This window comes from Archocentrus centrarchus, chromosome 3 (genome assembly GCF_007364275.1).
Source record: "Archocentrus centrarchus isolate MPI-CPG fArcCen1 chromosome 3, fArcCen1, whole genome shotgun sequence".
In the NCBI taxonomy this organism is placed as follows: domain Eukaryota; kingdom Metazoa; phylum Chordata; class Actinopteri; order Cichliformes; family Cichlidae; genus Archocentrus; species Archocentrus centrarchus.
The window spans coordinates 9,915,529-9,941,592 of record NC_044348.1 but is presented as its reverse complement, the minus strand read 5'-3'; the positions used below and the strand labels follow the sequence as shown (position 1 = coordinate 9,941,592).

General features: G+C 36.3%; 1 protein-coding gene across 1 annotated transcript in view; it reads right to left on the bottom strand.

The window, feature by feature from the left end:
• pcdh9 (protocadherin 9) overlaps window positions 1-26,064 on the bottom strand; it is a 207,436-nt gene that overhangs the window by 138,902 nt on the left and 42,470 nt on the right. The window contains exon 3 of the mRNA XM_030725274.1: window positions 7,385-7,486. Coding sequence (XP_030581134.1) covers window positions 7,385-7,486 — 102 coding nt within the window. The remainder of the gene's footprint in view (window positions 1-7,384; window positions 7,487-26,064) is intronic.

The window sequence follows — 26,064 nt, the reverse complement described above, 5'->3', positions numbered from 1 at the left end:
GAATTTTCCTTTGCAGTTAGGAGTTACGTGTTTTAATTCAACATACACAATTTATTTATAAAAGTAATTGATTTGAATTCTTGAATTGTTTGACAAATGCTTAAGAGCGTAGTTCTAGTACTGGTGAAAGCATAATACCTTGGTCATTATCCAGGTGTCCTCGCATATTCACTGTGAAACTGTGTAAATTATCATGTTCTCATGCGGACTGACATAACCAGTTGCGATCCAACTCTTTTCATAAATGGACTATATAATGTAAAGAATGCATACGAGGTCACTGAGTGGCTTCAGTCAAGGAATAAGCACATGTAGTGCTATATGCTAGGAGTGTGGAATATTTCCAACACCTTCAGCCTTACCTTCTCTATTCAATTACTTAATAAAATATGAGCAAAATTATACAGTATACACATAAATAAAATACCAGAAAACCCTATGTCTGTCTTTATCTCTGGTCTTAGGTCTACAACCTAAATACAGCACAAGACTGTGGCACTACTTTGCATAAGCTCTTCAAGCTATTGGGCTGTGCTGCTGTTTTCATAAGTGTGCACAGTCTATTCAAAATCACTGACAGTTCACAAACATTAACTCGGTGATACTCACCCCAAATATCAAGTCAAACAATTTTCACCCTTTTAGAAACCATTTTATTTACAAACTACATCCACTAACTGTGGTCTGCACCAATGCAAGTTTTACCAGACTGGGTGACTTTTAATGGCAAAAAAAAGGTGGTAATGTAGAAATAAATGTGAAATAAATATAGGAATTAAGCATTCTGCAGAATTGTCAGCCACAAGGCGTGTGGTATATGCTGCACAAGGTGTTTACTTAAATGTAATGGTTTTGTTCTGCATCTTCTTTGGTTCTGTGTCCACTATGTCTGAGGCTATAGTTATACACTATGGCATGCACTGATATGCATGTATGCTATGCATGTACAATACAGTATATACAGTATATGTATGGCATACGTGCATATCGATGGCTGCATGGATATGCGTGGAATACATTAGATCATCTGGGGCTTCTGCCACCTCTTTCTATTTGCAACACAAATTTGACCTATACATTCATGTAGCTTCTATAGTCTCCACTGATGGTCCTATTTTAGTTAAGTGGTTGTTAATTGGTCCACGATTCATACTGAAATAAATACAAAACATAAAGAAGCTAAGAGGCTATTGTATTCCTTGAGATTAACTATGGACACTTGCAAATAGGCACTATAAATGAACTGTTTGCTATTGAAAACTATTCAGAGCAATAGGTGTTTTTCATATATACAGAGAAAACAGGGCCATTACACATACTCTGGATTTCATGACCTTTCAACACATATACACTTCTTCATCCATTTTATTCTCTCCATGTTAAATTCAGAGAAGTGTATCTTTATCCGTGAACCTGGCTCTCTCACTAATGTTCCTCCTTGTCAGAGACAAAGGGGTTTTAAGACTGGAGGATTTGGCAGGCTCTACCACTTGCAGGCAATATTTCAACCCATCCATCTAGCTAGGATAATAGAGTGTCCTTGCCTTTCAGCGCCTTGAGGAGTGACCAGTTATCACTAGCCACCAGCTCTGTTGTTAATAAAACAGGGGATTGGAGGATCGAGTTGAAGCAGTGGATAAAAGGAAAGAGGGATGGAGAGAAGGGTAAAAGAGAAAAGGGCGCATGTTATTTTGACAGGCGCCTTGCAAAGGTGAAGCTGATCACGATCAGCAGTCAGTTACCAAGCTGGCAGGAGTTCTCTTTTAACATCTTAGCTTTGGTTTCTGTGAAGATAAATTTAGCCCCATCACATCTCTCTTCAGACTGTGGAGAGAGGTGGAGAAGAGAGGAGAGAGTAGATGAGAAGAATTGGAGTGGAGAGGTGGGGCAGACAGTGTTAGGCTGATCTAGCTAATGGCCAAACTGACCTTCACGGAAAGTCAAATGGCAAGAAGAGTAAGTAGTGTGTCATACTAAGCCACTGCAGTTTAATCAAGACTATTTCCATTATGCCAGACTTTCCTACAGCCTTATGATTTTGAACAAGCAGTTAAAATTTCATTCATTGCTCAGTATGTGTTGAACAACTTCAACATTCATCTAATATGAGAAAGGATGTATATGATACAGGGAAGGACAAAATAATTACAAACAACAAAAGAAAAAAAAACTACACATGGTTTTTGTGTATCACAAGTGGAATAAAGTTAAACCAAATGAATGAAACTGAATGCAAACAAATTCATGTTTCCTAAGGCAAGACTTTGTGGGATGATTTCAGTTATTTTAGCCAGCTTGTACCTCACCATAATATAAAATTGTTGTAGTTTTTCTCATCATGAATTGGCATCAGTGCTCAAGAAGTGTGAAGGCTGACTAAAGCACAATAACGTACTGTATAAAGGCAGTATCATTTGAAATTTTTGGATAGAGCAGACCTGGTTTCATATAAAGTGAAATTACCCCAGGCATATCCTCCACTATCTGGTCTTTATCACATCTTTCCACTTTGCAGTCTGTGGAGCATTTCTATGCTGTACCTGATTGAGACATAGTCTCAGGCAAATGCTCTCAATGACAACTGCACCTCTCTCAGGATTACTGTTGAATCTCACCTTAAAGTTTATATTTATTTATTTCTTTTCTGTCAACATAGTGTATACATTGTGGTAAATATACACTTTTTCTTACTGGATTCAAGGGAAAAAAAAAAAAATATATATATATATATATATATATATATATATATATATATATATATATATATATATATATATATATATATATATATATATATATAAACTAGAAAAGGTAGAAAATTGATGCAGGTAAATATGAAAAGCCCAAATGTACTTTTTAAAAAAAATTTCTAATAGCAACCAAACATACCAGAAATGGCCATAACTAAAAAAGGCACCCCTCAGGCCAATCAGTAAGATGCTTTTGGTGCCAGCCAAAAGATGAATGATGTAACAGATATGACCTTTTAAAATCTGAAATTCCAGGCTTTATTATTTTTAAACAATACAGAATTTTTTTTTACAGTAAAAGCAAACAGTTATGCATCATGAAAAACCAGCTTCATAACACATAAGGAATTCTTGGTTAACACTGACACCATCATGCCAGTGTATTAGGTCATGCACTTTAGTTCAAAATTGACTCCTTTCTTGACTTTGGCCAAAATATTTGCCAAAAAACAGAACAACTGCGGTAAACATATGACCTCTCACAATTTGAAAAGTTATGGCAGAATAATCTTGCAGAGAGTTCATCATTTAGTGCTGTGTAGTTTATAAACTGTATTTACAAAGCCCATTATTATTGCATAGGTGCCTAAACCTTCTCCCCCATCGCTGCTTGTAGCACTTCATTGTGGTCTAAATATTGTCATCATTAATAGATGTATGCGCCTATAGCATTTTGCTAATGTGATTTTCCAGCTTGGTCAGTAAGTACATTTCACAGAGTAATATGTTTGTCCTATACACGAGGTTTACCTTTGTAACTCTATTTGACATTAGTTCATTTCAGCCTCCACAGAAACACCTACAAAGATTGCCTCTGACACTACGCCTGTATCGCCTTGGAAGAGGAAACATGCACAACTGCAATGTTGTATAAATCCTAGAAGTCACTGATATGTCACAGTTTGTTTTTTTCCAAAAATCAATAATTACTTCAAGCATGTAAAAATACACTTGTGCTGTTTTATCTGCTATGTGGAGAAACAGTAAACTAGCTAATTGAATGAGCACAAAAAATGAATCTGGTGGAGGGCTACTTTCCTTTCCTGCTTGACCAACTAGTAAATCGTCAAATTGATTAAATCAAAATGCTAGTAAAAGATCAATAATTCAAGCTCATTAATTAGACGTGCATTCAGAATAACATGCACCGTAGTTCAACTATAACTTCTCGCCACTGTTTGAACATATTCCTTCCTTCAATCCAGCTACACATATGGACATAAGAATTGGGCCACACAATCTTTTAACCATTGAATTTGGGTGCTTTCAGTCCCAGTGTCACAGGTGCATAAAATACAGCATCTAGGTTTGCAGTCTGTCTTTACAAGCTTTTGTAAAAGAATCCCAATACCATGCTCGATTCTATTTGATATTCCACAATCAACTCTAAGCGTTGTCATTGCAAAATGGAACCATTTAGGAACCACAACAATTCAGCCACAAAGTCACAGACCACATAAATTTAGACTCAATTGCTGAGGTGCATAGTGCATGAAAGGCGGCAACACTCTGCTGACTCAGTAACTGCAGAGTTCCAAACCTCCTCTGGCATTAACATCAGCACAAAAACTGTGAGCCAGGAGCTTCATGGCATGAATTTCCAGGGCCAAGTAGCTACTGTAGGTGTAATGTATAGGTGGTTTGTCTGTATAGTGTAAGTTACATCAGATTGGGTTCTTCAAATTCCTACACCTACTGTTTGAACTGAACTTGCAAAGACTTAATTATTGCTGTTAAACTTAATTTCCAGTATACAATGGCAATAATTAACGAGCATCTTATCAGAAATAACATAAGCCTTACCTGTGAAGCTAAAATAGATTCCCATGAAACATCAGTTACTTATTACACATGACATCTGTCTTTCAATTTGCAATGGGAAATAGTGTTTTTTTTATGTATTCTTATTGGAAATGAATAAAAATGGACATATACATCAAAGCTAATTTTAACCTTATAGGCACACATGCATGATGACTGTTTTAAATTCCCCCTACCCCAGTAGTTAACACTGGATATTCTTACATGGCAGTAAATACATTGATCCTTATGATTCCACAGGACCACAGAGTGACAAAACTCCCAATAAATCATTGAGACATATGCAGTCTATGAGGATACTTTTCCAATTTGCTAATGAATTCATTCTGCTGTTAAAAATCACTCTGGAGGATGCATATATGTTGTGACTAGTTAAATGATAACTGTAATACCTCATTTCTATCGACATGGTTTCTGAATACAATTAAACCATTAATAAAGACAGGTGCATGAGTGGCCAAGGACTGTTAAACACTAAACAGCCCAAGCACTTACCAGCCACAGGAAGGAATAATTTTAGCCAGCTGTGCCATTTCACGTTAGTTCTTGCCACATTCCCAACCCCTTCCTCCCCATGCAACAACTCCCCAATGCACTCCGAATGACAGAGGAAAGGAAATTATCGAACACCAATACAATAAAGCTGTCTGGTAACTTAATAGGGCTGCTGAGTAGGGGCACTGTGGCCTTCTTGCTTTGAGGCGATAATGAGAGTCATCATTCCCTCTTGGGCTGGAAGAAAGGGGCCTCCTCAGAGGTGATGGTGTGTGAGTGCACATGCATTTGTGTATATGCGCATGCAAGTAGATTTTTTAGTCCAGTGAGGCCCAATAAGCAAACAGCATAGTACTACAACAAAGAAAGAATAGATCTCCCACTGAATGCAGCTTGGGAGAGATGTCTGAGAAATTCTGTTCATTAAATAAGGCTAGAGTCCAAATATTGACTTTATAAACTTTAGGGAGGCACAGAACATAGACTGCCCCATTTATCATATTACAGGTCCCTCAGCCATTTATATGTTTGGGGAATATGTCTCAGGATGATAAAAGAAACCTGTCTCTCACTAAAAAGAAAAGTAGCACTTATTATTGGAATGCAACAAGAATTCTTGTCTAGCAAGAGATCAGCAATGATGCATCTGTATGTGTGAAAAAATGTTGTGTTGCTACCCAATCGGTGCTCATTAGAATCATCTTTCAAACTCTGAACAAAGGGGTTCCTGTTTATCCAGCAGGTTTAATGAAACCATTCAAATTCAAGAACATTGTCTACAAGCAGTTTTTCTTGCTCCAAAATGATGCTGTCTGAGGTATTCACATGTTGTTTTGCAGCATCTGTAATTTGTTAATTAGCGCTATGTATATATGATGAATGGAACATTATTCATGAATTTTTAGCTTTTTTTAAAATTTTATTTCACTCTGAGCCCAGTATAGTATGAGTTAAATATGCTATGAAATGACAAGAAACAAAAGGATATCTTATGCTCAAAGATATGTATCTAACAAAGCGTAAACTGGCAAGCATAGCAGACCATTCATTTAATTTCATTTCTACTCCTATAATGTATACATATCTGCTCTTTTTCTTACTCTACATCAACTGTCTGTGTAGGAATATTAAAAACTGACTTTTATGATCTAAAGGTTCAAGTTTCATGGTAATAAAATTTGTTCTAACTGTTGACTGTGCTGATTCTGTCTACTAGAATCGGTGCAACACAGTGGTGTACCACAGGACTTGATTCCCACCCAGGGGAGTTCAGGTAAGAGAGACCTCATTGTGTTTATACCAACACCTTGTTATCTTTTCCCATTTGCTGATGGTGGACCCCAAGGGTGAACAGCTTGCAATAAATATTTAATGCAAAGAAAAAGAGTGCAACTATTGTGAACAACATTACTGCTAAATAAATAATTAAATACATAAATAAATAAATGTATTATATCTTCGTTAGAGTTTATCTTTAAAAAGAAAAGTGTTAAGTCCACAGCACATCAATGTAAAATGATCATGAAACTAGAGGGAAAAAAAAAATCTGTCACAGTCAATTTGTAGAATGGCGGTACATACTGTATGTATGGTCAAAAAAAAAGATGCAATAGAGAGAGCAATAGAGCAGATTCTACTGGATCTCTAACTACCGCTGTGTGTAATAAACAGTGATGAGTAAGGAATTTAAAGGCAGCAAATTATTCCTGCGTCAAAACAGGACAAAAATAAATAAACTTTGCACTGCAGATTGCAATGGAGGCAGAATATGGTTAGAGTCCAAGTTTGCAAAACCCCCTGCTCCATGTTGATATAGTGTGGTTGATAACAGTAAGAAAAACTGACATCATTAAGATTCACAACTGTGCAAGCAAAGCAACACAAGCCAACCTCCTCCAACCCCCAGATGACTATCAAGCACTGTGTTTTCCAAGCATGGAGGTAATGAGACAAATACTTATTACTCAAGTAAAAATGGCATGAATATTAGCATCACATTAGGCCCTGTATTTAATGATGTTGTAAGTACAATATGTCACTGTTACTCAGAGGCAAAACATATTTAAGCATTATATAGAGAATAAGGAGAAAATATGAATAAACTGCAATCTATTTCACTGCAGTGTCTCACAAAGAAACATGCCTAAACGAGGATGGAGACATGAATGAGAAAATCATCACCATAACAGACTTTCATACGTTACTTCAATTTTTGAAGTAAGAATGGAACACAAAATAATTAGTTTATTAAAAAAAAATGATTGTATGAAGTGAAACTACAGTGATCGATTAGTAGAAATGGGACCATCAGTACTCACTAAAGGGGTGCAAGGGGTCCAATATTCAGGGTTCAGCTCAGCTCGAGGACGAAGGTCCAGATATTCAGGGTTCAGTTCAGTTCGGGCACGAGTTAATGTTCCCTTCATGGAAGATTAAAAAAAAAAAAGAAAAGAAAAAAATAATTACTTGCTGTATAGTTTTGGATTGTTGTCATTTATACAAATAGTAGACAAAGAAAGTTTTAAGAGTCCACAAACCCCAATATAGGCTAATTAAACACAGTAAAAAATAAAATAAAATAAATAAAGCACAGTACTTATCACACACTAATCATTGTATAAATTAATTTTCCCGCTCAAATTATCTTGACTCAGTACCACCTTTACGTCACTGAACACAGATATACCATTAACAAACAGGTCTTGCTGTGTGTCTCCACCAGCGAGTCAAGTTCAGTTTGCATCCATGTCTGTCCAGAGTCATATATGTAGTAAAGAAGGAACTAAAGGAAATATGTTGAGTGTTTCGCCAATAAAGCTATTTATGATTGATAGTTGTAGTTAGTAGAAAAGATGCTTCAAATGTATGCCCCTGCAATGAAATTACAAACTCTAAAATGTGCTTGTTTCCCCCGGCATCACAGCCCACCACCGATTCAAGGTGAGCACCAAATCTAAATGTCATTAATTCACTTCACTTCAGTTCAGATCATTTGACTAAATATGAGCTTCTGCTCCTAGGTAATGATACTGAAGAACTGCCAGAAAAGTCTAGTTTCAAAACATTATACCGTCACAGTGAAGTTTATCCTTGATATTTGGGTTGAATGCTGTCATACTTGTAGTGTTAATGAATTATAGAGTTCAGAAAACCTCCAGTTCCTTTGGAACTGTCAGAGTAACCTTCAACCTCCCAAACAGAATCAGTTAATGTTGAGTGAAGAATGGGACAGTCAGACAACCCAAAATAGCTGTCACCATCATGGAGGTAGAGGAATACTAATGACTATCTGTAGCAGAGCAATTAAAAAAAATGTAATTTCAACATATACAATACATTTTTAACACAAATTTCTATAAAATGAAGAGCAAACAAGGTTAGAATCCTGTTTTTATCCACTTTTTCCTGAGGCCCTCTACCCTAAATGACAGGCTAGTGGAATGGTCTGAATCTGCTGGGCCCCATGAGCTCTATGATGTATACTGTAATTATCTGCTGATTCTCAAAATGGCTGTGTGTAATGAGGCTATGCCGCATGAAGTCCCAGGCATAAATCACTGTCTTTAACTGACTTCCAGATGACCAACAACACAGAGCAGAAGCAGAGAGAAAAGAGGAAATGGGTTATCTGGGTAGCCGAACCACAGCATCCAACTTGTGCTTCTTATCAGCAAAGGCCACATTGTTAGCCAAGCCTGCTTACTTAAGACAGTTTGCTGTCTCTGTTAACTCACATGCACTTATTCTGAGATATCTGTTTATAACTTGGCTACCAATGTATTAACTTTTCACAGCTTTATTTAGCTATGCAACACAGGTGGAGACTTTTTAGGAGCTAGGCTCATCTATGATGAATGGCAGCATGCCAGTGAGCCCGTCAGACTGTCTGCTGTTCTTGGCATAAAACTGCCTGCATAGCTTGACTCACACAAATAATCATAATCAAATGTCATAAACAAGTAAACAACTACCACACACACACACACACACACACACACTAGACACACATTCTGAATATTAACCAAAGAGTTCATCTATAGTCATATAGTTACTTACAGAATATAAGGGACTGTATACAGAGTTGGGTAGATACATCATCTTGTCTTAAGAGTCATATCCACAACATATTAATACATAGCATAATTAAGCTTACTTTTTTTTTTTTGGAACATTGTCATCAGCGAATATTATTTGCAGGTCAAAAGATCTCCCACATGCACTGAACTTTTCCAAATATTACTTGAGGGAGATGCAAGAACACAAATGTCTGCTGCAGCAGGAAGAGTCATTAAAAAATCTCTAACCTGCTAGTTCTTCATAAAGACAGTGTGATGTCAAATCTGAAACAGATTTGTGCGAAGCATGGAGAAGTGAAAACAACTAAAATGTCACCAATCAGGCGTGTCTTTGTGTAAAGGCAATTCAGAGATAATTGGACATGTCAGAAAGTACATGCTGAAAACGCATGAGTTTTGAACACAAACTGGAGCCATACTTAACTTGGATTAAGTTCATTAGCATCAGTGGTTCTTTCACATTTCCAAGTTACTTTACCTGCAGTCTGAAATTTGCTAGTTCACTGTGCTTTTGTCCTGCAAATGTCAAATCACTGTCAGCATTACATCCTCGTGCTTGGTTTAAGGTACATCCCCATAACTCGATCTACGTTTTTCTTTAATGACCTTAGATAATCCTGATGTGCATGAATATCGCTTTAATAAGGAATTTGTGAGAAATGGGATTTTACATTTGTGGGCAAAGTTAAACATGGACCAAGATGCAGTTGTATGCCTTGGAGAGTGTAATAACAATGTTAGTACCCACCACTCAGCCAAAAAAAACAAAACAAAAAAAGGACACCTCCACCAAGGCAGCTCACTCTCTCTTTACATTTGAGGGTTAGTATTGTATTTTGCATATAATCATTTTGCTTTCTTTGTTTTTTTTTTTTCTTTTTAAACATACTTTAATTGTAGTGCAGTAAGAATCAGATACGGGTAACATGACAGATACTTTGATTACACAGACATTATGTAGGAGTAGGTAATGGCTAATAGGTATTGATTTGTAAACAAGTGGACATAAATAACTTGAGCTTATTATATAACATTATACTACAGTATATTTCTAACTGAAAATGCGGCTCATTGTCTTTCTCTTGACAATACTTCCTTTATAAATATAATGTGTTTGGGGGACAATATGAAAGAAATATGTCTGTTTGCACTGATCACTGCACTGTCATGTACATATTACTGGATTCTAGTTTACATTCTTTTATCTTTTAATTATTCTCTGCACTGTATATTTTGTAATATTGTGTTATAGTTATAGTTTTCTAATATCTCTGTATATTTGTAATTTGTATATTTGTAATATTGTCTTACAGTTTTTATACTTTTTTGTTTTTATGTAAGCACGAAGTACCGCAGCAATTTCCTAATGCTGTGAACCTGTTCACCCATGTGGCAAAAAACCTTCTGATTCTGATTCTGATTCTGAAAGATAGATGTGATATGCAAAAGCGAGGTCAGAGATCAAATGTGACATGATATTTGGATGTAAACTATAATGTGATATTTAGAATCCCCATATACAGCATCATTTCCTAAATGTTGCCAATACAAACAAAGGCAATAGATTTTTTTGCATAGTTTTAAAGATAAAAGACATTATATGAAAGTTTGACCTTATTTGACCTTGAAGAAGAGGTCAGAGGTTCAAAATAACGTGATATTTAGAATCCCCATATATCATTCCCTATATGCCCTATATGTTTTTAATACAGACAATGGCAGTAAGAAACACTGTTTTAACAACTAGCTCTATAGATCATTATTATACCTTCAGATCAATCTCTTGACCTTGAAGGAGAGGTCAGAGGTCACATGATATCTTAAATCTTTATACTTTAATGGACTGTTAACATGACCTCACTCTACACCCCATCAAAATATTATCAGAATTCATTCAAAATTTTTCGAGCTGTCATGTTTACAGAGAGAATGACATGCATGCAAACGCTACCAAAAACATCACATCCTTGGCCGATGTAACTAATTGTGAAAGTTATGTCACTGTTGGTTATACATGAGAAATTAAGTCATGTTTCCTGGATAAAAGTTTTAATCTGACCCATCCATCCACCACAACCTCTGCATTTCAAGACCTTTGTCACTTCTGACACAACCTCATCTAACTTCTTAAAGCATTTCTGTCAGAACGGCTTTCTAGCAGAAAGCGCAGAAGGCAAACGTTTATCACCAACAGCGGTATCATGTTTTGATAGAATTTTTTTTAATTTATTTTAGAAAAAAGCAAACCAACAAACAAAAACATCTGGAATCAAAGATGTGGGAACTGGTAGGTATTGACGGTGTTGTAGCACCTGAAAATAATTGTTATATGATTTTACCATGTCTGCTTATTGTGCAAATCTTGCGTTCCTGTGAGCCAGTTACCAGTCAGTGCATGTGAGTGTAGCTTATCCCGTTCATGCATGAATTATGAGAACCTCAGATTTTTTTTTTTAATTCCTCTTTTGGCACCTTTTGCCCCCCCCCCCCACACACACACACACACACACATACACACACACACACAACCCAATGATTTCACAAGCAGTGAAATCATTGCAAACATTTCTTAAATTATATTTAATGTATTTTAAATATATATTTTAAACAGATAAATAACTATCTGATCTGCTGTGTTAATGCAACTTTGGGGTTGCAGTCTGTATAGTAATGCTGTATATGGGTTACCAATTTGGACAGAAACCTTGCCTCACATTGCGTACTTGTGCATTTATTATTATCACATCTGTATAGAATTATGTAGCATCTGCACTACTGTCGCTTTACACACTGGTTCACTTTAAATTGCCCCTTGTAATTATATTGTTAATGTTTACTTAACTTAATTTGTTCTTTTTTATTATATTTTTAATTTTTCTAATGTTTATATACTTATACTTTTAAATACATTCTATTTCTGTATAATATATTTTTTAACTATTCTGTAGTTTTGTAATCAGGGTGGCAGAGCAGTCACAAAAGCATTTCACTGCCAGTTGTACTGTGTATGACCAGGTATGTGACAAATAAACCTTGATTTGATTTGATTTGATTAGATGTGTCACCATTATGAAATAAGAGAGATCATTTTCATCATTCATTTTCAAAATGAGCTATAAATTTACACAACAGATTTTCTAATACTGAAGTATTTTCCCAGAAATATCGTACCTTTAAGCAAGCAGTTAATTAGTAGCTAGTGGTTAACATGAACTTTTAGTTACTTTTAAACTTTTAAGTTAACAGTATGAATCTTTTAGTGTTGCTGGGTAAATAAACTAGCATTGTGTACACTTGTGTTGATGCTGCTTCGACTGTAGTGTTAAAAACAACAAACTTTTTCTAACAGTAGTTCCCTCACAAATTCTTCCAATTATTTGAAAATGATATGGAAATGGGCGAGCAGGGTACAGCAATACTTAGAACCTCTATTTCATTATGCACCTTCGTAATATATTCTGCTTGTCTGTCACTCTAATTAATGGCTGTCCTTCTCCATAAACCGCCCAGAATGTGAGATTATTTATTAGTACCTAGCCATTTATCACCAGTGTGATAAGTGACAGAGAGAGGGGAAGTGAGAGTTGGCAACATTATAATTGATCATTTTTCACTCGATATAGTCAGACTGATTGTGGTAAACTCTTGGTTGCAGTGTGTGATTCTGTCAACACTGACAACAAAAATAAGGTGCATGAATAAAGCAGGTTATTTAGATTGATTAAGTGCTGGCAGTAACATTAGGTTTCAATAGACTTTCGAATACCTGTGTGTTAGATCAAAATGTTGAAGTAAAAGATCACAAAGTAAGGAGTCTTCTCTTCCGTTTATAATTTATTCTTTATACTGCACGTTGAATGCTGCAGTTTAGTGGTGTGCTAATTTTCCTGAATTTACAATTAAAATTAATAACTGGACTTATGATTCTCACTGTCAAATCATTGAAATCTATGAAAACAGATAAAACAACATTATCTCTAAAGATAAACTGGTAAATGGCACATAGTGATACTGATGATGATCTTTGAAGGGAAAATGTATTTGCTTACAATTTAATGAATGGGTAGTAAAGCTGAAGAGACGAAGGTTAACATGACTGAGAGAAAGTCTCATATTTGCAGGATTCCAGCAATTTGAAAGAAACACTAAGTTAATCCAGCGACACATTACAGCAGCCTGTTGTAGCTGCTTTTCTGTAATTTATGACTAGAGGTGAGGTGCGCAACCATGTTGCACTGAAAAAGCAGTTGACGAATGCATTATTTGTTGCCATGGGTCACACTGCTCATCTGCCATGACCAGTAAAGGCCCTCATAAGAAAATAAAGATCCCGGTGTATGGGAGATGCAGCGATCATCACAAGTGAATATATTGTATGTACTTCCCTCCCTCATCTTCTCGAGGGAATATGAGGGAGGGTTTCTCTCTGTGTTTCTCAGAGAAACCCTTGCTGAATTCAACAGAATACCACTCTTGATCTTTGATGGACAGGAGGAGTATTTTAACAATACATCAAGAGCCGCTGCCTAACATCTTTGGATAAAAATGTTAAAGATTTCTTGTATGCCAATAATTAATAGTAATGCAGCTGGCACAAAAGTAGTCATGAAAAAAAAAAATGTATCTTATTTTTTCCTTCTAGACTGATTGGCACAAAACAGTATAATATCCTATGTGCCATCATGAAAAATGAAAACACGTCTATAAGGTGATTATTATATTATATTTTAATGAAAAGGTGGATTACTAACACAAGCATGTGTGTTTAGGATGCTATGGGTGTGTCACAAAGATACCTGATGATTAATGCTAAGCAATGTGAAAATAAAATTCTATGATTTTACAGACGTGGGCTTTTAGTACAATTACCCACTGAGCAAGGCACAGTATTTGTTTTATATAGCTATAAAAAAAAAAGAAAAAAAGTTGGTCCACCAACATCACAAACATGGTCGAGAGATCCAGTTCAGAGACTCTTTTTACTTGAGGTGATGCATAGCAGACAGCATGCAGCTACACATACTGTACCTGTGGCTTTACTGTCTGTCAGTGTGGTGGCATCCCTTATTTTAAGCATTAATAAAACTTAAATGGGTGAGTATTAAAAAATATTCACCTTGTTATGCAGTTGTTATGAAGGGGGAAACTTGCTATGGAGACCAAAATCATTTTCATGTAGAAATATTTAAACATCTATTTACTCTAAAGTCAGGCATTTTATCAAAGGAGTCTGTGGGGATTGAGACACTTATGGAGTTAACCTCAAGGAACTGCAGTTGGCACTTTGATGCTGGCTTCATTTGTTAGTTGCTGAGGTGGCTTGAGGTATTGTATTATTTGGGAGGAATGCGCTTACAATGTGAGATCTTGGTTTTGTTCTTTTGGAGGTAGAATCTATATATTTATAAGACATCTGTCAAAATGAAAAAAAAACTATGTAGTGGCCATTGCGTTTAAAAGTTAAAGATGTAAGTTGCAAAGGTCTTGTGTATTTTTGGAATAACTAAATGGGAACACCCAGAGGAACTGGTGGGGGGTTTTATGGTTCATCAATTAAAAGCTAGTGTTTTTACATTGGTAAACCCAATGAAAATGCTTTTTAATGAGCAACATGCACAGGTAAGAATAACAACATATTGCTAAAAGTCTCCCTGGACTTGTAAAGCTATTCTTTTGAACTTGCCTCTATACTGTGGGCTGAGAAGATGAGTTTCATTAGGGGGATAAAACACACCTTAATTAGCTTTACCATTAGTCTATTCCTGCCAAGCTTTTCCAGTCACAGCAGACCTTTAATTCTGTTTAATTACCTTGGAGATTCCACTGTATGCACTCTTCCTTGACATCACAAGACAACATTAATTTCTCAACAAGTTTTGTGTGTGTGTGTGTACTGCTAAGAGAAGTACATGATGTTTATCTTTTGACTAGCAAGACTTATGAAGATGGTATGACACATCATGCATTACAGTTCGCAGATGACTTATTCAAGCATGTCTTCAAGCAGTATTTATTAATTTAGCAATTTACTTGTTTATTTATTAACTAATCACTTCAAAATATCAAAACAATTTGTATTTCACATAGGTACATAAGGAGATTTGATGTAAAATTGTAATTAAAAATCTATTTCATGAGATGAATAGGACACCTAAAAAACTGGCAATTGGAGACCAAACTGTAGAATAATATATGAGAATTAGCACGTGGTAAGATTCACTTACAACAAAGTATAATCAATCACAGTATCATCTGACTTGTCTTTGAAAATTGCTCACTAGTGGTTAATATATTATAGCTGTAATCACCCCTATGCTGGCATGGCAGCCTCCTTCTTAGCAGCCTGCTGACTTACAGTTGGAGCTCTAGTAATGCAAATGAGCCCATAAAGTGTCCCTATGTCGGGAATTCCCCTCTGGACATCAGATTGACATCAGCTGAGTAGTGTTGTCTCTTATTCTACAATTCAACCACTTTTTTAAACAAAATAATTAGATTTAGTATATATGTATATATATATATATATATATATATATATATATATATATATATATATATATATATATATATATATATATATATATATATATATATATATATATATATATATATATATATAATTTAAAAAACAGAAAAAAGATATACAACAGTCTTTGGAGGGTGAAGAGGCAAATTGTTCGGGGGCAAGATGGAAAGAAATTGGTGATGATTAGAAATGAAAGCACACAAGAGGGTGCTACTAAGTTATTTATATTAAACCATTGAGAAGGCTATGTGAGAAATTATGTGATTATTATTCTTTGATTTGCAAAGCTATGTTGTGATTGGCCCTTTCTTTGGTGGTGGCATTAAACTTTATGTTTATGGGTCCCAGTGTTAAGCCCATTTCCACGCTCCCCATTCCACACACAAAGTATTGACATTCCATTTAAGTTGACAACAGTGAGGAGGGTATTTTATGACAGAAATGTAATGGAAATGCATGCAGGAGGTATTGCAGTAAAAGATATCACCCAATTACATCTTTGCATAGTTGGAGAGCAAAAAAAAAAAGAAAACATGTGCATGATGCACCGCTGCTTTGTTCATAAAGAACAAAGGGAGAGGGATTCATTTCAGCTACTCACTCAGCTGTATTAATACAAACAGAATAATAGTCCCCAAAGAAAATCCTACTATGTACACATGTAGTGGGAAATATTAACATCGATATTATGTTATGTTCATGAGTTCTAAACATTTTATAAGTGTCCTCTAAAATCACAATATCTTAACTGTGTTCAATACTGAGAAAGACATACAGCTGTATTGTTAACATGGCTGTTCAATGAAGGTGCTTTGTGAGCAAATGGAAAACAAATTAGGTTAACATCTTGTGACAAGATAAATAAAACCTTGATCAATTAAGTGGTTGAAAAAGACGGGAGTCCGGCATTCAATGGGAGCAGTCTTGCTGTTACAGTTTAATTCTTGAGCCACAGAGAAGCATTGATTCTCCTTGGCACCCTGTCCTTGTCATTACAATTGATGCTGAGGCCAGCCCAAACCATTTTCAACAACCACTAATGGCTTCAAGGAATACAGCTGGACTTGTGGCAGAATTCTAATAAGCAGATTTTATGAATTTGGAGAGCAGGAACTAGAAGGCAGATTGCTGCAGGTCGTTCAGAGAACACAGTGAATGCATTAACAAAACAATTCTCTCCTATTACTGCACAGTTGGAATTACCTCTGTTCTAAGATGCTGAAATGAGATCGAGGTGCCAGAGAGGTCAGCTTTTCTGATGAAACAAGTTGCAATAGTGATAATTGTAACCTGGCTGAACAAACATTTCAGCTCTTTAAAAGGCAGTTTCTTTGACTATCGAGCACGCTAATGTATGACATTCAAGCAGAAAAAGAAAAGTTTTCCTTTTCTCCTTAGCTCTTCATATATTTTCCAAGAACATATTTTATTTCTTGTGTATTGGACTTTTCTCTCTAAGGGGGCACATGCAAAAGAACAAGAAAGCTGTTTTAGAGCAGCACCTTTCTCTGCAATCAGGGCGCTTTGCTGGTCACTCCTTTTTGTTTTAAGAATCCCCCTTGATTTGTTTCACTAGTATTTTGTTTATTTAACACTTGCTAATGCAATGCATTTTTAATTACAACTATGTTAACCTCTTTATAACCAAAGCTTATTATTTAAAATTTAAATGTTAAAGTTAAACATAAACAAGAATGAAATCTTATGGAATCCACTGAGGGAGGAACTGACAGAAACATAAACCTCTGTTGCATTGTCAGAACAGCGAGAGACAGTTTGTGTACAGCCCCACAGCCATCCTTACACAACAGAGACATTTTCTGTCTGTCTCCTGTATGCCTCTGTCTTTGGTTCTCCATCTAGTCAAAAGTTCTTTGTTCAATCTGGAACTGCAGCTCTACTTCAAAAGAATTCAGTGAATTGAAGAAGCTGTTGCAGTAAAAGTGCAGCGTTTAAGTCAACTGAGCCTTCCCCCTTGAGGCCAAGCAGTGTTTTCATCCACGTAAGTCGAATACAGCAACTTTCAGATCTGCTCTACCCCACCCTATTAAATCGAATTCTGGACAATGAAGGGTGCAATAGTTGTAAGAATTTAAAGTAGTCTAAACCCACTGTATCCAATTTATGTGTATGGCTTACAAAGAAACGGGATATTGCTCGCATACAGTACAAGCTACAGAATTAGGGACAATACTCTCTAACCTCCATGTACTGAGTGCATTAAATTGCTCTCTCTCTTCCTGATGGGGATTCTTACATTCTTGAAAAATACCAACTCACAAGAGTGAATGCTGTAAAAGCCTTCAGGTAGGACATGGTGTACATATAAGTTGAATGGCAACTTCTCTCTTTCTGTGCCATTTCTTGAACAGTGACACTATAGCAAGAGTGCAAGGCTCTAAGGTTGGCATTGTGTGTTGGAAATGAGAATCAGCATCATGAGAAGCTAACAGAACCAAAGTGAAGAAAAGGCTTCATGGATAATAGTCCACAGTTCCTTGAAATGTCTTGACTGCAATTCCCTATACTATTGCTACTGCTATTAAGAACAGAAGCTTTTAAAAAGTGGCAGAAGTATTTACTACTTGACAAAATAAGTACCAATACTTTGACTATGCTTTCACTGCAGAAGCTAGTCAGAATCATTTATAAGGGAGTTGCCAATGCACAAAATGGTCCTTGAGTTTTGTTAGACTGTGTGCTAGCTCATAATTAAATTGCCAGAAATAAAACAAAGTAAATTGTAAAATATAAATGAAATAACAGATGAGAGCGATTGGGGGGGAAGAACTTAATAAAACATAAAACATAGTAAAATGATTTGAATAACAAAACAGTAAAAGATAAGTAAATGTTATAACAGTAACAATAATAAAAGGGGATTTTGAGCAAGATAAACATTATGTGCTAAATTTTTTTTAAAAAGCAAACAAACAGCCAGAAGGGCACTCAGAGAATGCAAACCTGCACCAAAGTCAATGCTCTGATCAAACATTCAAATCATTCATCTGAATATTTTAAGAACATCAAACATCAGCTCACAATAGTGCATCAAAACTCTGTAACACACTTTCACATTCTAAAACTTTAGATGATTTATTTTTTAAATCATCCTTAACATGAACCACTGTAAACCATCCATTAGTTGTTTAAGACCCCAGTCACACAGTCTAGAGACCTATCAGTGACCCCCTGGCAACCGCTGGTCGCTAAAGAAAATTGAGTATTCCCTGACTGGTTGGCCAGTAGTTGCAGAAGCTTGGGTGAAATTTATCCCTAAGATGTATACATCATTGCGCCTTAAACCTTGTTGCAATTGCTTTGGTTGCTAGCAGGTTGCCATGGTCGCCTGTAGTTTGCATGGAAGATGTCAACTTGTCTGCAAACACTCACAAACTACTCACAGAGAGGTAGTGAAACTGTGAAAAGAAGGAAACCTTCGAATTAAAGTTGCACATTTTGAAATATGTTGGTTGCAGTGGTAAAGCACAACTATGCAGCCAGATGATACACACCAATTAATTAGTTAATTGCCTTAAAAATGGTAAAGGCTTGAATGACCTCTAATGTACTGCTTCTAAATTCAGATAAAACTAATGTTATTTTACTTGACCCTACAAATCTTAGAAACATGATGTCCAACCAGATACTTTCCCTGGATGGCATTACATGGCATTTGGCCTCCAGTAACACTGTGAGAAATCTTGGAGTCATTTTTGACTAGAATATGTCCTTCAATGTGCATATTAAACAGATATGTGAGACTGCATCCTGTCTCAGAGTGGTTTTGAAAAACTAGTTCATACATTTATTACTTCTAGGCTGGACTGTTGCAATTCATTATTATCAGGCTGTCCTAAAAGCTCCCTGAAAAGCCTTCAACTGATCCCAAATGCCGCAGCTAGAGTATTGACAGGGACTAGAAAGAGAGAGCAGATTTCGCCCATATTGGCTTCTCTTCACTGGCTCCCTGTTAAATCCAGAATTGAATTTAAAATCTTTCTCCTCAGAAACAAGGTCTTGAATACTCAGGCCCGATCTTATCTTATAGACCTCGTAGTGCCATATCACCCCAATAGAGCACTTTTCTCTCAGACTGCAGCCTTAGTTGTGGTTCCTAGGATATTTAGAAGTAGAATGGGAGGCAGAGCCTTCAGCTTTCAGGCCCCTCTTCTGTGGAACCAGCTCCCAGTTTGTATTTGGGAGACAGAAACACTCTATTTTTAAGACTAGGCTTAAAACTTTCCTTTTTGATGAAATTTATAGTTAGGGTGACCATGAGCGATCCTTTAGTTACTCTGCAATAGGCCTAAGCTGCTGGGGGGTTCCAATGATGCACTGAGTTTTTTTTTTTCTTCTTCTCCCTCTCCTCACCCCAAACCAGCCACAGGAGATGGCTGCCCCTCAAGGTGCCTGGTTCTGTTAAAAAGGAGTTTTTCCTTCCCACTGTTGCCAGGTGCTTTATATTGTAATATAAAGAAAATTGAATTCAATTGAACTTTTACTTTTACGTTTGAATCCCGCCTTTACAAGTTTCATGTGAGTAGTTGGCAAGCATTTGCAGACAGGTCAGCAACTACTCACCATCCAGTTGGGCATTGCACATTTTTCTCTAGTAACAAAGGTTGCCAGGGGGTTGCAGACTGGTTTCTAGGCCTTTGTGATCTAAAGGTAGAGATTAAAGTTTGTCAGGCCCTGGACACTGAGTAGTTGACCTACCTGTTCAAAAGATGTTTATGTGGCTGAATTATGCAAAAAAAAAAAAATAATAATAATAATAATAATAATGGAAAAACTTCAAACTGATCCCAGACCTGCACTAAACTTAGTGAGATCTTCTTTCATCCTTCCATCTCTTTACCAAGTTTCGTAAAAAGTCACCCTGTTCAATTTTTCTATCCATACGAACAGAATGACCATCAGACAGACAAACATCAATGAAAACAAGCTCCTTGGCAGAAGTGATTTCAAATATTTTAAAAGCAACAAGACACTTCATTAAAGCCAGATTAAATAGTCAGTATATATAAATACCAATCTCTTTAGTTTCTCTCATATCCTCAGGAAGGCTGCTCCAGTAGTTTGGAGTGTAATGGCTGCATAGAGCATCATCAAAGGTTTCAGTTGTGCTTTTAGGATCAGCAAAAAAAAAGAGAGGAACAAGAGGATCTGAGAGGGCTTTGTGGTCTATCAATTAAAAGTATTTATCATCGATATTCTATGGCACACATTACCACCATCTACCGCCATCATAAAATATTAAAGGACTATTTCAAATCAGTGAGAAAGCTAACAGGGAACTGGTATGAACTCTCGAAAATTGGTTTATTGTATACTCTCCGTTTGTTTTTAGTCGGTGCTTGTACAGCAGCATTCTGAAATAATTATACCTGATTTATAGTATTCTTCACTAGCCCAGTAAGGAGAGCACTGTAATAGTTTAGGGTGCCTCATGTGCATTAGTCTCTCTGTGCTGCTCAAAAGGAGAAACTGTATAATTGTTAAAACAATTGTTTCAAAACATAAAAATCTGTTTCTGACATTTATTATAACTGTAATAACTGTTCCATAGGTATTTTACAGTCTTGTGGTTGGAATAAATAGTTGTAGTAAATATTTAAATGACTGCTTTATGCTGTAAAATGGGTAGATAAATAGGTATTTCAAATATCCAAATACAGTTTATTTGAATGCATGTTCAGTAATTGTATTTTTTTGTTGTTTTTCCATTATCACTGTTTATTTCCCCACTCAGAAAGGTGAGAGCTTATAGTCACGCTTGCTCCTATTTGACTGAGCCAAAATGTGTCAAACTTTCTGTGTGTTCTTTTTCTGTCTCCTTCTCAAAAATTAATTGCATCAAATCATTAAATTGTAATGATATCAGTATCAAGTTTGCTATTGGAAGCAGTTGTTTTAGTCTGTGGTTTTTCTTATCAGACACTAGTAGTCACAGCTTGGTGCCAAAAAGGAAGGCGGATACCCACACTGGCTCAGACAAAAGCCTAACCATCAGACACTGATTGTCAATTAAAATTTCATCAGCTGGTTGAAAAGATTCATGGATTTATGTCTGTCAGCTTACTGAATGCTGTTTGAGAATTTTTATGTTTATGTTAGAGAGCATTCCAGCTGACAGTGTGAGAAAATACCCATATTTGTCAGCATGTTTTTAACAGTTGTTCAGCTTGTGCTGTTGTGGGGTTAGGACATAAACCTTCATTTTATTATTATTACAGCTGCATATGGAAGAAATACTCACATGTTCCTGGCACATTTATGGGATCCTTGATTCTTCTCTAGAGACAGGAATATTAATGTTTTGCTGTATATTGCAGTAAAATGCAGGTATCTCCTTATTAAGGTAAGTTCACGAGTTGCAGTTTCTTCAAAACTAGATTCTTTCCTACCACTAACCTGACAGGTCTTCTCACTTCCCATATTTACCAGTGAGAAGAAAAGTTGAAGGTGTCAAGGAGAAGTAAAGCAATCCAGTCAATTTGGAGTCTGCATATTCAATACGTTTTCTATTTTGACACTAAGGCGTTGTTATATTACTGTTATGTTTTGCAATGTTCACAAGTATTTAACAGTCTTAGATGATGTAAATTTCATCATAAAACAGTGAAAGCAACCCCCTAGACACTCACGTGCCTTTCGATTTTGTTGCAGACTTGGTGAAGCAGGTGCTACACAACACATTCCTGCTATGCATGTGAACTCCAAGCAGAGTAGCTGTATCTTTTTGTTGACATAAAACCTAATATGCAAACCAATTTGTAAATCATGCTGTATAATGTTAGTGGTCTTATTCCAAGCCCTGTTTAAAGTATGATAATTAAGTACATTGTGTATTTCATTCTGCCCCCACTATTTCTCATTTTAATGCAGAATACAGTCTTTATCAAATAAAAAAATCTTACTGTAATAAAAATAAAACTGCCACTGCTATAGCCTAAGTCTTAACCTTTGAAGCTACTGAAGGCTGAAATTAAAAGCTTGTTATTTTTTTATATGTTATGGATAAGTATCTTGTTAACCATCCTCCAAGGTTTGAATGTCAAAAATATCTAATTTGCCATAATTAAAGCACTTTCTTGTATCAAAGGAGCATCTGGCAGCTTCATCTGTGGGTTGCAATGAACCTTCTCCTCATGAATATGTAAATCAATAGTGAACCTGAAAGAATCAACGTAAAGCCGTGGGCCAAACCCAGCCAGTGATAAATCACAAAGTGATAAGAAATAATATTAGAGAGGATTCAAATGAGTCAACAGTAGGGCCACATAAGGTAATCCACAATTAATAACACAAAGACATCAGATGTTATCTGCTCTGGTCAATCCCTAGTGTCAGGGAATTAGATGAAGTCAAGTGTGTCAGCGAAGCTAATGGTCCAGATAGATTATCTCCAGGCTGATGTAGCTTGCAGACAAGCCAAAGTCAGCTAATTCAATGCTTCCTGTCAGTGTCACCATTTTTACATCAAGTGTAAACCATCTGGACTTTGAGGATCTGGACGTGCACAGAGACAAGTTTAAGATTTAGTAGGACAGCAGTGCCGTAGATTGAGCACAGCAGTGTCACTGTGACAATAACAGGTTCAGGGATAGTGATGTCATATTAACCTGTGATGAAGCCAGTAACATGGAAGGGTAGTTTTTGTGCTTTGATTTTATTTGCGAACTACCAATTTTGGACTACAATTCAAATTTAACTGATGTCTACAGTAACTTTCAGAAACCTGATCGCTTTTCACCTCCTCACAATGAACACCCAAAATTGCTGGTCAGGGAAAATACAGCTGGATGTTTAACAGAGGTTCACTTGATATTGCAGTATTGATTCTGCCTCACACTTCAGAAAAATTTCTTATGCCCTAAAGGTAACAAGAGAAATAAAAGTGAAAGAAATCACAGATCCAAGATTTTGAGTCCTTTGGGAAGAAATTAAGTTCGGTTAGACTTTAAAGGGGCTGTTAGATGGAATGTTGGATGTGATTTTACCATCAACCTTTCACTTGTTCCACCATCCGCTATTACAATAAATTGTAAAAGCTGCTCTCCCTCTGTTCAGTGCCATAAAGCACTTTTCTTTGTGAGATCCCGCATATTATCCATGAAATCCAAGCCTAGAGCACAAGGTTGCGAATGCAGCATACAAAACTGTAGAGGCTGCCAGTGTTTTAATTGTACGACAGTACAATGCCATAGTATACAGCAGGTCTGTGTGATTATTTTAAGATTGTTTTAAGAGGGAAGATTACAATAATGGAATTCAGAGAACAAACCTAGAATAATTTCCCAGACCATATTATTCCTGAACCTGAAATGACACTATGGAAACTAAACTCGTGCCTTAACAGGCACAAAAGTAAATGCATATGAGTCTTGAAAAATATGGTTTGCTCTTGCTGTTACTTACCATCAAAGTGTTGCCTTTGCTTTGCTTTAATTCTGCATAAAGCACTTGTATCTGCTATTGCATCCCACTCTGAACCAGTAAGGAAAACGTCTGATTAAAAATGAATTGCCACTTAACATTCTAAAATGTCCATTATTATGTTCACTCTGGGAGAAAATCAAATTTATCTCTTGTAGTACATTTTTACTTTGCATTACAGCACAAAGAGAACACAAGAACGAATTGTGAAATTCACCAAGGCTAACTAATTCAGGGCATGTCTGTCTGTTTGTCAAAATATCTAAATCTTAAAACATTGATCAAGAATAGTTTAAATCTTTGAAACAAATACTTAGATATCTCAATTTGCTACTATGAAAAAAGCTCCAAAAGCACTGAATACAAGTTTTCCCATAATGAAAGCAGATAAAGGGTTTCATTAGAACCACCTTGTCTAGTAAATATCTGCACTTCCCAATTTAAGCTTGCAACTATTATATTATATTATATTATTATTATATTATATTGGCAGCACGGTGGCGCAGTGGTTAGCACTGCTGCCTCACAGTTAGAATACCATCTGGAAGGCCTGGGTTCGATTCCACCTTGGCCCAGGCCTCTCCCTCTCTCTGTGTGGAGTTTGCATGTTCTCCCCGTGCTTGCGTGGGTTTCCTCCGGGTACTCCGGTTTCCTCCCACATTCCAAAGACATGCACTTACTGGGGTTAGGTTAATTGGCTAATCTAAATTGCCCATAGGTGTGAATGAGAGCATGAATGTGAGTGTGAAAGGTCGTCTGTCCCTCTGTGTTGGCCCTGCAACAGGCTGGCGACCTGTTCAGGGTGTACCCTGCCTCTCGCCCTATGACAGCTGGGATAGGCTCCAGCCCCCCTGCGACCCTTAACAGGATGTGCGGAAGCGAATGGATGGATGGATATTATATTATATTATATTATATTATATTATATTATATTATATTATATTATATTATGATTCCAAATTGCCAGATTTTCTTTTAATTTTTTTAAGTGGTCTTGACCAAAGGTTCTCCAGCTTTCAGAAGGCCTTTCAAAGTTTTTGTTTGAGCATTGGCTGCTTTTTCACTAATTTTTAGTCCAGTCCTTGCACCTGACCATTTTATGATAATTTTTTGTTTGCTTGTCATCACTGACCTATGAATCATTCAAGCATTAAAAAAAAAGACATCTAACTCAAAGAATAAACCAGGGTTGTGTCTACACAGACAAGAACCAATTTTAAATTGCATCTTCAGGCTTGTCACAAAATCATATAACTTGTTCCCATTTCTTTAGTTTAATGTATGAAAAATGCCAAAGATAACACAGTTTGACAGGCATAAAAAAGCATATTTGCACTGATAAGGCAATTCCCAAAGAGGTACCAGCTAAAAACTTATATCTCAGCATGGTGTGTAGGGTGTCCTTAACAAAATTGAGGAAACTGGACAAATGGAGGACAAAAGAAGACGTGACAGGTCTAAAACTCTATCTACACCAGATGAACAGTATCTGAAAGTCATGTCTTGAAGAAATAAGAAAAAAATCCAGCAAAGACCTGAGAAATGTATCTGGACTTTCCGCTGATCCATCTACTGTTCCCTGAAATGGTTTTATTTTATTTATATAGTGCCAAATAACAGTCGCCTCAAGGTGCTTAAGCCATTCTTAATGACAGGAAACAGGGACAAAAGGCTGAGATATGCCAAAGTACACAAGAACTGGACTGAAAATAAGTGGCAACAGGTCTGATGGAGTGATGGATCCAAATTTGAAAGTTTTGGTTTAAATTATTATCAGTATGTACAGAGAAGGTCGAGAGAGGTTACAACAGTGAGTGTGTCTCCAGCCATCTGTAAAACATGGTGGACGCTCTGTCATGATTTTGATCATATCTTGTCAGTGGATTGGCCTCCCCAGAACCCTGATCACAACATTTTTACTGACAGACAAAAGAAACAAAAGCCAGTCAACATC